This window comes from Neolamprologus multifasciatus, chromosome 9 (assembly GCF_963576455.1).
Source record: "Neolamprologus multifasciatus chromosome 9, fNeoMul1.2, whole genome shotgun sequence".
NCBI classification, from domain to species: Eukaryota; Metazoa; Chordata; class Actinopteri; order Cichliformes; family Cichlidae; genus Neolamprologus; species Neolamprologus multifasciatus.
This window is the reverse complement of record NC_140447.1, coordinates 29,559,300-29,576,647: the sequence shown is the minus strand read 5'-3', so window position 1 is coordinate 29,576,647 and position 17,348 is coordinate 29,559,300. Positions and strand designations below refer to the sequence as shown.

At 41.6% G+C, this 17,348-nt stretch overlaps 2 protein-coding genes across 4 annotated transcripts in view; both read left to right on the top strand.

The window, feature by feature from the left end:
• LOC146511795 (uncharacterized) overlaps positions 1 to 17,348 on the top strand; it is a 63,279-nt gene that overhangs the window by 31,130 nt on the left and 14,801 nt on the right. For all 3 annotated transcript variants that reach the window (XM_085171883.1, XM_085171884.1, XM_085171882.1), the window contains one exon: positions 16,739 to 17,335. In XM_085171883.1, coding sequence (XP_085028009.1) covers positions 16,739 to 17,335 — 597 coding nt within the window. The remainder of the gene's footprint in view (positions 1 to 16,738; positions 17,336 to 17,348) is intronic.
• LOC146511796 (uncharacterized) overlaps positions 1 to 17,348 on the top strand; it is a 32,878-nt gene that overhangs the window by 14,365 nt on the left and 1,165 nt on the right. The window lies entirely within an intron of this gene.

Below are 17,348 nucleotides of genomic sequence, written 5' to 3'. Positions count from 1 at the left end.
GGATGTATAATCTCTTTTCTGAAGGTTGCTCTCTTCCTTTTTCTGCGAGTGCTGACTGCACAGATGTAATATAGATCCATGTCACTGTTTGGAAGTATCAGAGAACTGCTGATGCTGTAAAGCTGCTGTTTGATGGGCTGTTGTGTTGTTATTGGTGATGCTGGATGAAGGGCTGGTGGACCAGGTGAGCTCAGGTTGAGGGTAGATTCCGTCTGAGCTGCAGGTGATCCTTTGTCCTACTTGTTGGAGATTAACTTTACGGACTGGAGCTGGAAAAAAAAACTAAGAATAAAAAAAACAAAAGAAAAATATATTTCTAAAGAAGTCAGAAAGAGATTCTCTTGTCACAATTTTCCTTTTCTGAAAATTTAATCTGAATCTCAGACCACAGTAAAATATAACATTTGTCTTAGTGTTTTGACAAAGCATTTCTAAATACAGATAATGATTAGTGAAGTAACATGTCATGTATTCTTTAGGTATTTGAAGTGTTATAAAAATGACTCTGGATCAGTCCTGGTGTCACAGACAGGCCTCGGGGCTTCAAACCTCAGAAAGTCCCTTTGGCTCTCAGCTGAATTCCTCTGACACACTTTAACAACTATAAGTCAAAGGTCAGAGGTCATATGATTTGGGAATGACAATGCTGAATAACCACATCACTGATTAGGTATTGTAGTAACAACTCAGACTATTATAATTATTTAGTTAATAATACGGGTTCAAGATGTTGTTTGTGGTTCAATTTCTTGCGTAGGTTGTAAATGTGGCAGCTTTAGTCTTTCCTCTCTTTTTAAAAAGAGTTTTGTTACCGTCCACATTCAGGATGATGAACATTTCACTGATGGTGCTGGTGTGGCACTCGTATCTCCCCTCATCCTGAATGTTCACCTCTGTCAGCTGGAGTGAGGCGTTTCCTCTGGAGACCTGATCCTTGGAAAGTGAAGTCCTACTTCTGACTCAATATACGATCGAGCAGTTATATAAACATGAATCTATCCACCGAGCTCCTCCTCGTCTGCTGTGCATCCGTGTTCAGCAGCCTTTCATCTGTATCTCAGGTTTTGTATATTAAATAGTACCTGCTTCTGGGGTTCGACATGTTTCGGTTGTCTTATTTTACGTATATAATTAAGATGTTGTGAATAAGTATTTCAGTTGTATCCCGTAGTTGTTTGCTTGACATCGAGCTTTATCCAAGGAAAAGATTTAGCCATCCTTATTCAGATTTAGCCATCCTTATATTTTGCTTGTTTTATTTTATTGTGTTTTTGCACAACTCTGTTGCTTGTGAAGCTCGCACACAAGAATTTCACTCGCATGTAATGTACCCGTGTACCTGCACATGTGATGTGACAATAAAAGTGATTTGATTTGATAAACAAAAACACTGTCTGTCTTTCCTCCAAAATCACACTTGGATTACAGTTGGACTGATTTACCAGGTGGTGATACAAAAGATAAAAGTCTAAGCTATTTAAATCTATAGAACATAATCAACAACAGAGACCAGACCTGAAAGTGTGAAACATACTGTATTTGGCAAAATATATATACAACAAAATATAAAAAATAATTATAAAAAAAATATTTTGTGAATAAGTGTTTTCATTAAGTGTTAGATAATAAACTCAAAAGCTGCACTGTACTATAACAGCCAAGGAGCAACAAAGTCAGTGTCCACGTCTACCTCACATTAAACAGACATATTTCATATGAAATAACTGAAATGTAAAACTGTAGAAAGCTGACTAAAATATTTTAATTCTCTTGAAAACACCATGAATGGTTTTCATGGGTACCCCCTTTAATGAGCTGATGGGGGCACCCAGTGTATTTATAACTGAAGCAGAGTCTCTCAGAGTGAACGTCCAGATGTGATCAATAGTGAGTCAGGATGTGATTGCTTCAAGAGTATACAGCTGTGGTGAGAATTACATAAATATTGGAAATTTGAAAAGTTGCTGCTTAAGTTTTTATAATACTATTTTGCATACACTCCAGAATGTTATGAAGAGTGATCAGATGAATTGCATCGTCCTTCTTTGCCATGAAAATGAACTTAATCCCAAAAAACCCCTTACCACTGCACTTCATTGCTGTCATTAAAAGACCTGCTGAGACCATTTCAGTAATCGTCTTCTTGACTCAGGTGAGAATGTTGACGAGCACAAGGCTGGAGATCATCATGTCAGGCTGATTGTGTTAGAATGGCAGACCTGACATGTTAAATGGAGGGTGATGCTTGAAATCATTGTTCTTCCATTGTTAACCTGCAAAGAAACACGTGCAGCCATCATTGCGTTGCATAAAAATGGCTTCACAGGCAAGAATATTGTGGCTACTAAGATTGCATCTAAATCAACAATTTATAGGATCATCAAGAACTTCAAGGAAAGACGTTCAATTCTTGTCAAGAAGGCTTCAGCACATCCAAGAAAGTCCAGCAAGCACCAGGATCGTCTCCTAAAGAGGATTCAGCTGCGTGATCGGAGAGCGTGCTCAGGAATGGCAGCAGGCAGGTGTGAGCGCATCTGCACGCACAGTGAGGCGAAGACTGTTGGAAGACGGCCTGGTGTCAAGAAGGGCAGCAAAGAAGCCACTTCTCTCCAAAAAATAACATCAGGGGCAGATTGATGTTCTACAGAAAGTATGGTGTATGGACTGCTGATGAAGCCTCTTTCCGATTGTTTGGGGCATCTGGAAAAATGCTTGTTCGGAGAAGAAAAGGTGAGCGCTACCATCAGTCCTGTGTCAGGCCAACAGTAAAGCATCCTGAGACCATTCATGTGTGGGGTTGCTTCTCATCCAAGGGAGTGGGCTCACTCACAATTTTACCCATAAACACAGCCATGAATAAAGAATGGTACCAAAACAGCCTCCAACAGCAACTTCTTCCGACAATCCAACAACAGTTTGGTGAAGAATTATTGGAATTATTTTCCAGCACGATGGAGCGCCGTGCCATAAGGCAAAAGTGATAACTAAGTGGCTCGGAGACCAAAACGTTGAAATTTTGGGTCCGTTGCCTGGAATCTTAATCCCATTGATAATTTGTGGTCAATCGTCAAGAGGCGGGTGGACAAACAAAAACCCACTAATTCTGACAAACTCCAAGAAGTGATTATGACAGACTTTTATGTTTTGGTGTTGCACTGACACGTCACGTGACTTAGACACTTTGGGGGTTGTTGAGTTCTTTACATATTAATTATATATATTTTTGTTTTTGTTGTTGAGAATTTTAATTGTGATTTTTTTGTATTATAGTTTATCAACAGTATGTGTTTTAATTTGTTTACTGGTTTGCGTGCACTTAAGATAAAAAAAAAAAAAAAAAAGATCGCCACCACGGCAGACCCGATGGCATTTTCATGCTTCGCTGCATCAGTTATTCTTACAATAATCACACGGTTGCTGTAACAGTACATTAAACGGCTTCAGCTCTCCCGCTTGCAGCCATACACATCACCACCACCAAACCTGCGGTGGCATCGCAGAACACGCCCTACCACATATCCGCCTTGCCCGCTTCACCTCACCCCGCGAGCAGGCGAGGGAATCGGCCCGGACCATCGACGCCCCACGCCCCACCCCAGCGATGGGGAAGTGTCCACTCTGGTGGTTACCCGCGCCTCCAGCGGAAGCCCGGGAGCTGGCCTGATGGCCACCCATACAGTGGGGCAAAAAAGTATTTAGTCAGCCACCGATTGTGCAAGTTCCCCCACTTAAAATGATGACAGAGGTCAGTAATTTGCACCAGAGGTACACTTCAACTGTGAGAGACAGAATGTGAAAAAAAAAAATCCATGAATTCACATGGTAGGATTTGTAAAGAATTTATTCTTAAATCAGGGTGGAAAATAAGTATTTGGTCACCTCAAACAAGGAAAATCCCTGGCTCTCACAGACCTGTAACGTCTTCTGTAAGAAGCTTTTCTGTCTCCCACTCGTTACCTGTATGAATGGCACCTGTTTGACCTCATCATCTGTATAAAAGACACCTGTCCACAGCCTCAACCAGTCAGACTCCAAACTCCGCCATGGCCAAGACCAAAGAGCTTTCGAAGGACACCAGGAAAAGAATTGTAGACCTGCACCAGACTGGGAAGAGTGAATCTACAATAGGCAAGCAGCTTGGTGTGAAAAAATCAACTGTGGGAGCAATCATCAGAAAATGGAAGACCTACAAGACCACTGATAATCTCCCTCGATCTGGGGCTCCACGCAAGATCTCATCCCGTGGGGTCAAAATGATCATGAGAACGGTGAGCAAAGATCCCAGAACCACACGGGGGGACCTGGTGAATGACCTGCAGAGAGCTGGGACCAAAGTAACAAAGGTCACCATCAGTAACACACTACAACGGCAGGGAATCAAATCCCGCAGTGCCAGACGTGTTCCGCTGCTGAAGCCAGTGCATGTCCAGGCCCGTCTGAAGTTTGCCAGAGAGCACATGGATGATACAGCAGAGGATTGGGAGAATGTCATGTGGTCAGATGAAACCAAAGTAGAACTTTTTGGTATAAACTCAACTCGTCGTGTTTGGAGGAAGAAGAATACTGAGTTGCATCCCAAGAACACCATACCTACTGTGAAGCATGGGGGTGGAAACATCATGCTATGGGGCTGTTTTTCTGCCAAGGGGACAGGACGACTGATCCGTGTTAAGGACAGAATGAATGGGGCCAAGTATCGTGAGATTTTGAGCCAAAACCTCGTTCCATCAGTGAGAACTTTGAAGATGAAACGAGGCTGGGTCTTCCAACATGACAATGATCCAAAACACACCGCCCGGGCAACAAAGGAGTGGCTCCGTAAGAAGCATTTGAAAGTCCTGGAGTGGCCTAGCAAGTCTCCAGACCTCAACCCCATAGAAAATCTGTGGCGGGAGTTGAAAGTCCGTGTTGCTCGGCGACAGCCCCAAAACATCACTGCTCTTGAGAAGATCTGCATGGAGGAATGGGCCAAAATACCAGCTACTGTGTGTGCAAACCTGGTAAAGACCTATAGTAAACGTTTGACCTCTGTTATTGCCAACAAAGGTTATGTTACAAAGTATTGAGTTGTATTTTTGTTATTGACCAAATACTTATTTTCCACCCTGATTTACGAATAAATTCTTTACAAATCCTACCATGTGAATTCATGGATTTTTTTTTTTCACATTCTGTCTCTCACAGTTGAAGTGTACCTCTGGTGCAAATTACTGACCTCTGTCATCATTTTAAGTGGGGGAACTTGCACAATCGGTGGCTGACTAAATACTTTTTTGCCCCACTGTATGTCAAGCAGCGGCAGCGCAGCAGGCGTGGAAGTGAGCTGGGGCTTACAGGCAGCTGGGCAGACGGCCGGTGTCCCAGATCTACTGGCATTTAGATCAACTGGCGTTGGTCGAACAGATGTGTGGCAGTCTTGCGTTTCAGGAGCTGCTACCAACAAATCAGCAAAAACACGCCAAATGTGTCATCTGTGACACTTGTGAGGTTATCTCGAACACACTCTGTTAGTCTTGATGCTGTTGAACAACAAAATGTTTAAAAATGTGGCGAGTTTACCTGGTGATATCCTCATGCGCGACGCGATCGCGAAAACAGCAAACAATTAACACCACGCCGATGTTGTTCACAGGTCAGCAACAGTAAACGATCGGGAGACTCTAGTCGTCGTTATCGTTCCCCTCGCACGTTTTATTTCTCCGGTTTCAGCGTTTTTGCTTCACAACTAAAGCGAGCAGTTTACTTTGTGCACTAACATGGACTCGAGTCAACCAGCGCCACCTCTGGCCAAGTGCCACAGCCTACAGCCAGATCAACTCTGTGACACACATCTGCAAGCCACGTTTGAATTGTTTTAATGCACATTTGTACCTTTCAATTGTGTCTGTTTGTGCGTCATGCAAATAAACCTTTGACAATGACATGAAATGACACTAATATGTCACTAGTGTATTGTACATCACATGTCGTTAGCGTAGTCTGTCTGTATCTTTTCTCTGCGAACAAACATTTTAGAGTTTGGTGGTCATATACAGTCTGTATAAGTATGGTTAATCTAATAAACATTTGTAAGGAGATTGCAGTTACTGTGAATGTACAGCAGGTGATTAGTAATAAAACAGTCAGACAATGACCCCGACAATATCATTCAATCTTGCAGATTGCACCTTCTGTGGAAAGTGGTACCACACAGTGTGTGTGGACTTTCCCTTGTGCAGAAGGCGACTACTAATGTTGTGGTTGCTAAATAAACAGAGAAAATTGATCCCTGTTGTCTTTGGTTACTGATTGTTTTTAGTGTTGATAATCCACATTGCTGGGATTTGCATCTTTCAACATGTTGGTGGGTAGATTTAGATGTACCAGGGGTAAGTGCAACCACTCAGCCTCTACTCAATGTGATCATAGCAGCAGGTGCAGATGTGTCACAAATTAATCTAGTAGTAGGTTGTGGTATTTGGCCACAGGTGGCAGCAGTGGACTGACCTGCATTGGAGACTGCTCCAGCTGCCTGTGTGATAGTGGATCCTGCTTCAAATTGAAGATCATATGCAACAAGTTTTGGAAATTAACGCTTGTATTATGTTGAAAAAACAAAAAAATGACATTGATTTTGTTGCAGGTCATTTTGACCTGTACTGTGTAAATCCACTAAAGGATTGTCAAAAAACTGCACTGAAACAATAGCAACTTTATTTCCCATGAGATATAAACATGTAGAACACAGACATACAACAGTTTGACTTTCCATAACTATTGTAGGAACAGGTTTGGTTTTCGTTCTTACAAACACATTTCTTTTGAACCTGCCCAACGTTCTCAGTTTTTCAATGTTCCAACATTTTCAGTTTTGTCCACATGATGGACAGAATGTAACTGTGTGCTTTCTGCAGATGTACTTCTTGCATTTCTCACAAAATGCTTGTTTTAAAAACAGGAATTTTCCTAACTTAGATTTAAAACAAAAGATTTCTACGTCTTCTCCAGTCTGACAAACAGATGACAACCAATCGACACACCTGAGTCACTGACTTTCTTAAATCCACTCACTCTCACTGGCTGTTTATTACTAATCCACTGTGTAACTGCTGTGAATTCACAGTAACTGCCATCTCCTTACAAATGTTCATTAGATTGACCACACTTATACAGACTGTATATAACTACCAACTCCTCCAGCCATGTTGATGGATTGCCTATATTGGCTGGAAATATTCATTTCCAGAAAAAGACACAGGCAGACGATGCTTACAGATGTGATGTGACAACACTGATGAAATAATGTTGTCATATTTGTCCAAGGCGTATTTCATTGTTATGGAAAAAGTGAATATTAAAATCATGATGAACAGGGGTGGTGATTTCTATGACTTTGTGTATATAATTTGGAATTTTGTACAAATGTAGGCCAATAGGAAATATATGATATCATTTCATTCTTGTCAAAGGTTTATTTGCATGACGCACAAACAGACACAATTGAAAGGTACAAATGTGTTGTGCATGAAACAAATTCAAACGTGCTGCAGATGTGTGTCACAGGTTGATCTGGCTGTAGGCTGCGGCACTTGGCCAGAGGTGGCGCTGGTTGACTCGAGTCCATGTTAGTGCACAAAGTAAACTGCTCGCTGTAGTTGTGAAGCAAAAACGCTGAAACCGGAGAAATAAAACTTACGAGGGGAACGATAACGACGACAAGAGTCTCCCGATCGTTTACTGTTGCTGTCCTGTGAACAACATCGGCGTGGTGTTAATTGTTTGCTGTTTTCGCGATCGCGTCGCGCATGAGGATATCACCAGGTAAACTCGCCACAAAACGCAATTCTGCCACATATCTGATCGACCAACGCCAGTTGATCTAAACGCCAGTAGATCTGGAACACCGGCAGCTCTGCTGCGGCATGCAGCGGTAACAGCTGATACCTACACTAAACAAAGGATCCATGTGCCGGGTTCCCAAACACAGCCAACAAAAGTTTAAAAAAAACAAAACAGAGAAAGACAACCAAGACTAGCACAAAACGGTAGTCCATGACTGCAGAATCTAACAGTTGAAACTTTAGATACAAATAAAATTGGCAAAAGTAAAGAGGAGATAGGAAAGAAGCTGAGAATGAGCGGAGCTGCTGTAACAGGATGCCACGCACGGGGGCGCCGGTGTTCAAAGTAGTTCCATCTGCCAGTTAGTAACTGTGCTGCAGCGTTTGGACTAGCTGCAGTCGGCTAACTGATGACAGACTAACACCAGAGTAAAGACTGTTACATAAGTCGAGGTGAGATGAAATGAAGACATGGATAGCTATCTCAAAGTCTGTAAAACAGAGAAATGGCTTCACTTTGCAAGTAGCTGAAGATGAAAGAAACTGGTCTTGATGACGGCATTAATATGTTTATCAAATGTTAGATTACTGTCAAAACTCACTCCTAGGTTCCTCGCAAGGGCTTTTCCAAAATAAATTCCTAAGGGCCCAAAGTCATAGTGGTCACAGGGACCAAACACTCTGTTTTCTGTTCATTTAAGCTGAGAATGTTTAAAGCCATCCACGCCTTAACATCCTCCAAACAATCCAGCAATCCCTTCAAAGGACTCACAGATTTATGTTTCAGTGGCAGGTAAATCTGTGAGTTGTCTGCATAACAATGGTGTGAGATGCCAGGTTGTTTTAAAAATTGAGCGCATAGAGAGTGTTGGAGCCAAGTCCAGGCCAATATTTTACTCAGTTACATCATGCCATATTTAAGTATTTGTCATAATCTTTAAGTTTCTATTATAATCTTGAACATTTTATGTTATAATGTAATAGTCTGTGCTCCATAAAGTAATCCTGCTTTGTTAGTCTGTTGTTGTTGTAAAGTGTTGATAGATGTTGTAAAGGGGGTGTGTATTTGGCCCACATGCGGAGGGGTGTGGGTAAAAGGTTAGGTAAGCAAGCAGGATGTGGAGCAACAGTTTTCTGACCGTCGCTGTTTTAATGTTATTTTTTGTTGTAACATAAAGGGAATGTAAACGGAGCTCCCACCAGAGGCCTTGTTTTGTACCTTTTGATTTGTATGGAAAATAAATGTTTTGCCCCTTTTTTCCTTCGCCTTGTTTTTGCTACCGGAAGGCATCCAAGCTACTTAACAACAGCACGAGTCAGAAACTTTACGTCCTGCAGAAACGGCAAAGAAGGACCGAAGGTTGTTGTTACAGAGAGGATATAAATTGAAAAGAGAACTGTGCCAAGAATGGACCCCTGGGGGACCCCACAAAAATTGAGGGTTTTGAGGAACATGTATCCCCTAATCTAGCAGAAGAACTTTGGTTAGACAGATAAGATTGAAACCATTCCAATGCTGACAGTTGAAATAGTTTTATTAACTATGGCGAGCCCTCCAGCCTGGCCGGTAGTCCATGGCGACTTCAGATATTCACAGCCTGGAGGGACAGCTTCCGAAAGCGAGCTTAACTCACCCAAGTTTAGCCAAGTTTCCGTCACCAGAAGAAAATTAAAGCGACGAGTGGTGAAGAAGTCGTTCAAAATAAAAGTTTTATCTTTTTTTAGCACCTCGCATTAACCACAGCCAATCTAGCTAACACAGGGTTGCTGGCCAATTCCAATAGGTGCACCAATTCCAGGGATCGCCCGGAGATGAACAACTTGATATCCGGGGCAAATTTGTTCAGGAGAGCGTAAGAATTAGCTGTCGGTGAAGCAGCCATGCAATTTTTGAATTTTACCAATACACTGCCCCGTTTCCCTCACCTTCTTTGACATTTCTTCCTGGTGGGATGGCATTGTGGATCGCACCGGAGGAACAGTGGTACAGTCTCGAACACAGGTGGGATATGAAAATCTTCACGTCCTTGGGCCAGTCAGGATTGCTCTACAACAGTGGCTCTGATATTTAGTAGCGATTGGAAGTCATAAACCAGAAGTGTACAGACATTTTTGAAGAAAACAGATGTAAACAAAGCTAGCAAAAACAAAGCAGGTAACAGCTGATGGCAAGCGGCACACACAGGTGCCATCAAATATCTATCCCTAAATCCATCTACAATCTGGACACCACAGGTTCTGTACAGCACGAGGGTTAATAAACTGTACCCATATCAATATGATGTGTAAATTGATTTATTCTTGTACCTCCATGCCACAGTGGCTGGATTCTTCACCCCAGTGAAGAGGTGATTGTTATTGCCTGATTTTAATAAATTGAGCCGTTTGCTCTTTGGTACCAAAGCATATCACAAAAAGGTTAATTCTAAAAATCAAAATCAGCTGTATGTTAGCGGCAATACATGAAAAATCACAGGACCCACCATACAAGCTAGTTTACGAGCAGTTTTTACAAAGATTATATTAATTTTTTAAAAACCATATGCAAAACTCAAAGCCTAACAACACAACCACTACAAAAATGTAACTTTTATACAACCAGATTTTCATATACTTCCTGTGCATCCTAGCTGTTCCTAGGACTGCGCTCCGATCTCCAATGTTGTTCCTGGGATCTGCTTGAGCCAAATCTACTGATGCCACAGTAGATTTCACATTACACGAAAAGAAGAACAGGAATGGGGAATTTAATTGAAACTTACATACAGTACAGACTTACAATGATCAGTATTATAATTATGTACAAATATATACAGATGCATCAAAGAATACAGCCAGTCAAACCGGGGTAGCATTTGTTGTCCCTGAAAAGGATCAATGGTGGACCGTCAGTACACACTGGAGAAATGCTTCCAGTACTGTCAGCTGTTCAGTGGGTAGAAGACATGTGACCGTTACAATCAGGCATTTGTTCAGACTGAAGCTCTTCATTGGACAGTTTACAGTGTAGCTGCTCAGAAAGTAGAGCAGATGTACTAACAGAGGTTCAGCAAACATTTAACAAAATACACACGATGGGACTTATAGTTGGCTTTTTATGGATTCCAGCTCACTATGGAGTCAGAGGAAATGAAACGACAGAGTTGTGAAGAAAGCCACAAAACATGGGTTAACTGACCTGGCTATTAACTTCTATCAGACAGAGATAACGAGTATAATAAGGCAAGAAATAAAGGAAACATGACAAAAACAGTGGGAGGAAGAATGGAGAGGACGATGGTTGTATAAAAATTTAAGGAGGGTAGGAGAAATGAGAAGCACAGGAAGGAGTAGGATAGAGGAGGTGGTCATATCTGGAATAAGATTTGGACATATTGATTTGAACACTACTATTGGTGACTGTAAAACCTTTGAGTCGCCGAGAAGCTGAATAGGGGGATAATGTTGACACGCCCGCTGTTCAAAACGTAAGTTTACTGCAAAAGGGTTCAAGAAGTGAAAGTTGTCAGGACTTATTCCAGTTTTTAAAACAGAGTATACATTTAGGGAGGATTTGGGTGTCGACGTTTCACTCCACACCAGTTGGTGGCGGTAATGCACCATTTTGGTGTTTTACAACCGCCAATAAACAATAGAAAGAAGAAGAAGTCTGTTCCGGGATCACATGCTGGACACAGTTTACGCAGACGGAGTTACCGTTTCATCCTAAGGAGTAAAATCCTGAATTTGGATGATAAAACAAACTAAACCAACGCTTGGATCGATATCTGCATCGATCTGCCCACCCTTGTCTCCTGGATCGTAGCTGAGATCAGCGTGGACCACGTGGGTCTCTGCTCCCTGATCTGTTTCCTGTGTTTGGAAAGAGTTCCAGCTTCATCACGGAGTTTCTCTCGGTTTGTGGGCTCATCTAAAGGTAAGCACCGAGCTAACTTTACTGTGAGTTCAGTTCATGTTGAGTTTAGCTCTTGAATGAGGTCTTCTGCTGCTCTCCTCGGTGTCTGTTCACAGTTTATTGTGAACACGTTGAGAGAAGAGTGAGAGAGTGTTTGGAGAAAAACACCAACTAATCATTAGCTCAGCATGCTGGGAGAAGTTGGAGCAGAAAAGTCTTTTCATTGTCCCTGCAGCTGTTTTCCTGCATGCACCAAACCTCAACAGCCTCATTTCTATTTGAAGTGATAACAGGAAATGGATGAGAGCGATCTGCTGCAGTATCAGGGTCACAATAAACTTTATTGTCCAGCTGCTGTGGATGAACACATGAAAGGAAGTGAACTCCTACAAAGTGTAATTTTAATGAGTCTGGCTGCTGTAAAGTGATGCACAGGAAGATGTTAACAAAAACTAATGAAACAGAGATGAAAGTAAACAGTGTTCATATTTGAAAGCACAGAGAATAAAAATATATTGTGGTGGTTAATGTGCAGCTCTTGGTGATTTGGGAGAATCATGTTTTTAATCATGTTGTGGATTGAATGTTGGGTTTTATTTCATTTAATCTACAGAAGTTTTTCCCACTTGTGATCGTTCAGATTGATTTGTTGGGTTGACTTGAATCATGTGAAGGTTTAAAGCTGCACTTCCCCCAAAAAGAATAAAGTATAATATTGAAGAATGTAAAATGTCTTCCTGTGTCAAACACAGCTGCAGTCAAAGCAGGAAGGAAAGCACTGAAACCACTGATCAAAGCTAATTAATCAATGGCCATGATTACCGTTCACAGTGAGTGAGTCGCTGCAATTACAGCATTTGATCAATGAGCTTTAATCACTGGTTGTTGGGGAATGGTGGAGGTGGTGGGACTGGGGGGCTGAAGGTGTGGAAAGTGTGGGGTGGGGGAGTAACAGGTCTGTCCCTGTTTGTGGAAACCACAGGAGGAGCTGTTCAGGCTGTTGCTGGGTGTGAATTGTTGATGGAGTCTTTAAACTTGTAGTTGCTGTTTTCCAGACTGAAGCAGAGTCGTTAGCTGAAAACTGGTTTTAGAGGTTCATTCAGGACACCTTCTCAGGCTCTTACAGCCTTACCTGTATCACAACAAAGTGTATAAACCCCAATCCACCTTTAACATGGTCCTTCTCCCAAACCTTCAAATAGGACTTTCTGGCCCTGTCATAGTAAAGGGCTGCTTAGAATATTAGAGCCAATGTCACAAAGTTCCTCCTGAAGTATAAGTGAGTGAGAGAGTTTCCTCACTTTGCAGCACAACACGTCTCACAAGATTTCTACAAGCAATCAGAGTGAAATTTGTACTTTGTGTTGTCAGATGAACATATGAGACACTTTGACTCTTCAGTGCAGTGTGGAGCCTAACAAAGATCTGTTTTGTGTCCCAGCTGATCAGCAGGAGGAGAAGAGTCTGACGGAGCAGCAGAGGAACATTTTCAGCCATCTGGACTCAGCTGAGTCACTACAGAGGAAACAATGAGCTCAACACAGAAGGTGAGGAAAATATCACAGTTTCACCAAATAATTAGTCACGTCTAAAACTCTCATACTCCCAACCTGTTATATGACTGTGCTGTATATTATTATATATACAATCACTTCACTAAATAATCTGCCTCAGATTGTTTTGCAGCATCTTTCAGTTTATGAAAAAACATAATGTCACATGTACAGACCCAATGTCTGATTTCAACACATGAGGACTTACATGTACGCTTTAATCTCCAGTTGATCAAATCCCACTGAGCAGTCCTTCCCTTTAAATCTAACCTCTCTTCTTCCTCTCCTGTCCTGTGTGTCTTATCTTTCTCCATCTCTGAGTGAAGTTAGCTCTCTTTCCTTTCTCTCCCTGTGATGTACAGCAGCTGGACCTTTACCGCAGCGGTCCCCAACCTATTTTGCGCCACGGACCGGTTTGTGCCCGACAATATATTCACGGACCGGCCTTTAAGGTGTCGCGGATAAATACAACAAAATAAAACTAGTGCCGGTACCGAAAAAAAGAAGATTTATTCATAACACACGTGAAAAGACCCAGGAAAACCGAGTTAACGAAAAAAAAAAACGATAACAAAATAACAAACAAATAACGCTAAAAACCGATAAGAACCCTGAAAACCATACATTTCACACCCGAGTCTCACTCTTGCGGCCTGGTACCAAATAACTCACGTACCGGTCCGTGGCCCGGGGGTTGGGGACCGCTGCTTTAGCGAGTAACACACTGTGAGACAAAACTGCACATAAACAGTTTGTTTGTTTGCTGATGTTTTTTGAGCTGATAGAAATGCTGCATTTGAAATTACCTGCCACTTAAAAATATTATCCATTTATGCTCGCTCGTCTTCTGCATGGATAGCTAGATGCTGAAGTATTGTTACTGCAACTTGTCAAAGGAGCTTGCAAAGAAAAGCGTCTGGACTTCTTTAAGTTACTTGAAGACGTTTCACCTCTCATCCGAGAAGCTTCTTCAGTTCTAAGGTCAAATGGTGGAGAGTCCCAGATTTAAACCTAGTGGGAGTTTCCCCCCACAGAGGGACAAAAGGACCCCTGATGATCCTGTAATGCCTGAGCCAAGGTGTGGAACTGGGTGTGGGTCCCAATCAGCCAGAGTTTCGGGTGAGCTCATTGTGAAACCTGGCCCCACCTTATCATGTGAATTCCTGAGGTCAGATGGCCCAGGATGTGAGTGGGCATAAGGCGTCTGGGGAGGGAACTCAAAACTGGATTATAGATGGCAGACAGTTGGTGTCATAAACCACCGCCTCTGTTCAAAGATGGTCGCTCACAGTAGACATAGATGGCTTCTTTCAGTCCTCTTTCAAACCATCTGTCCTCTCTGTCCAAAATGTGAACATTGGCATCCTCGAAAGAGTGACCTTTGACCTTTAGATGCAGATGGACAGCTGAGTCTTGTCCTGTGGAGGTGGCTCTTCTATGTTGTGCCATGCGCTTGTGAAGTGGCTGTTTGGTCTCTCCAATGTAGAGGTCTGGGCATTCCTCGCTGCACTGTACAGCACACACCACATTGTTGAGTCTCTGTTTTGGAGTTTTGTCTTTCGGGTGAACCAGTTTTTGTCTGAGCGTGTTGATGGGTCTGAAATACACCAGGATGTCATGCTTGGAGAAAACTCTCCTGCAACTTATGAGCACCTGCAGTCATTCAGTTGCTGTGCAAAAACAAAAAGAAGAAAAACATTGGCTTACTCATAGTTTTGCCTCTTTAATCTCTTTTTGTATTTCACACCCTGGTGATTAGTACATGATCAGGATTGCCTTTTATGTGTTACTGTTTAGGTTCATATTGGTTTGATGTTTGATGCCCGCAGTGATGAAATAACTCTCCTCAAATTCCTCAGACCAAAAGTAGCACATCTGTTTTTTAAATGTAAGGAGTAAAAGTAAAAACCCTCAGGTTACAAACAGATATTTTCCTTCATTGAACCAAGCCAGTAACTGTTACATTGAGTTTATTATCATTGAAGAAATTAGAAATTTATGGAAATATATAAAAGGAAACATAAAGAATAAATGAATCCACAGTAACCCTGTGATGAATATGATTAAACATTTTAATTGTTTGACAGCACTCATATATATTATATATTAATGTATACTTACATATTAGTAAATAGGCTTTTTAAAAAGTTGTATTTCACAGGAGAGAACCTGTGTTAAATGATTGAAGCAAACACAAAGCAAATATTCTTTGTGTTTATTCTTTATTTATTTCATTATATTGCATGAATGTCTGTTACATGCTTAAATATAAAGTTCAAAAAGTGTAATTGCGTTCTGGCATATTGATCAATTGATTGCGATTAAATGCAGAAAATTGAGCGATTTATTAGTTTATTTATGAGGTTATTAATTTTAATCTATTGATAGCACTACTTTAAATGTATCAACAAAAGAGCTGCAGCTTTCACTGACAGCACATCATGTGGTACTTTAACCTTTTGTACTGTTTTCATCAATTAATTTTGCAGTTAACATGTGAACATGTTGGATGATCTGTCTGCTGTCACTGGGTGGTGATGAGGTCTGAATCTGAGGGCAGCTCCTGGAATCACAAAGAGAACAGAATCATCACAAACTGAAAAATAAAGCTTATCCCTCAAATCTGAAATAAAGCTGATGCTCTCTGTCCTCACACACTCGGGATCTGAAGTTCTTCTCTTACATATCTTCCTTTCTACAGCTCTGCTGCCAGCTGACAGATGAGCTGTTTATTAGATAAGGACAAAGCCTTATATACTAACAGATTTTGCAATATGTTTACCTTTGAGTTGTTGGTGCTATGTAAATTGATAAAGATGAGATGATGGAGCAGGTTTCAGTCCTTGTTCAGTCTGCTGCTGCATTGTGGTGACCACCATACGCAGGTATTATAACTGGTGTTTCAGCGGTTGCCTGGGTACCAGACAAGAAATATTAAAGCTTCAAATTATTTCTCTCAGAGCATGTAAGCTGTACAGAGTAATGTCCATGTAACTGTCAACAATAACTTATTAAGAATCATCAAGACTGTTTCTTTTAACCAGAATATTTGAAACAAACTTTATTTTAACATAAGCTACCAAACAAACAGCTGTAGTTGGTTTCAGTGCATAAATATTGGACTTTACTATTTTAATCTATAGTTAATGATTGAAAAATTATCTGATCCCACTCCTGTCTAACATGGAGGAGGCGGGGCTTATGATCTATACCAGAGCCAGACACCAGTACACAATACAGACAATGTTTTCTACAGTCATTGGTTTGAACAGTCATTAATTATTTTTAACACCAGGTTGGATGTAATGTGTTAGAACTACCAGCAGGTGGGGATAAGAGACCTTTAAGGTGTTTGTGCCACACTCCACCTTCAGGTTCAAAACTAGTGTTAATGGAGGGAGTTTGAAGGTTCAGTTTGTTCCACGACTGCATTTCACTCACTGCCTCTGTTTGTATCTCTGTCACTGCAGGACCAACATGGAGCGAGAAGTCAGCGCTCTCAGGAGGCCGACAAACCTCACAGAAGAAAGAGAGAGAACAAATACAGCTGTGATGAATGTGGAAAAGAGTTTACTGTGAAGCCTTCACTAAAACTTCATCAGGTCATCCACACTGGAGAGAAACCGTTCAGCTGTGACTTGTGTGGAAAGTCTTTTTCCAGGAAGGATGCTCTAAAAGAACACCAACTCATCCACAGTGGAGTTAAAGCGTACAGCTGTGATCAGTGTGGCAGAGCTTTTACTCACAGTAGCAGCTTACAGAGGCATCTAGTTACCCACTCTGGAATTAAGGCATACAGCTGTGACATCTGTGGCAAAACTTTCAGCCAGATGCGGAATCGAAATACACACCTACGCATTCACACCGGACATGATGTGTACTGCTGCGATCAGTGTGGCAGACAGTGTACAACCAACGCGCATTTACAACAACACATGTTTACCCACACTGAGGAGAGACCTTATAAATGTGACCTGTGTGAAAAGAGTTTTAAAGCTCCACATCAGCTGAGAAACCACCAACAGATCCACACGAGAAAGAGACTCTACAAGTGCAGTTACTGTGAGGTATGTATTTATA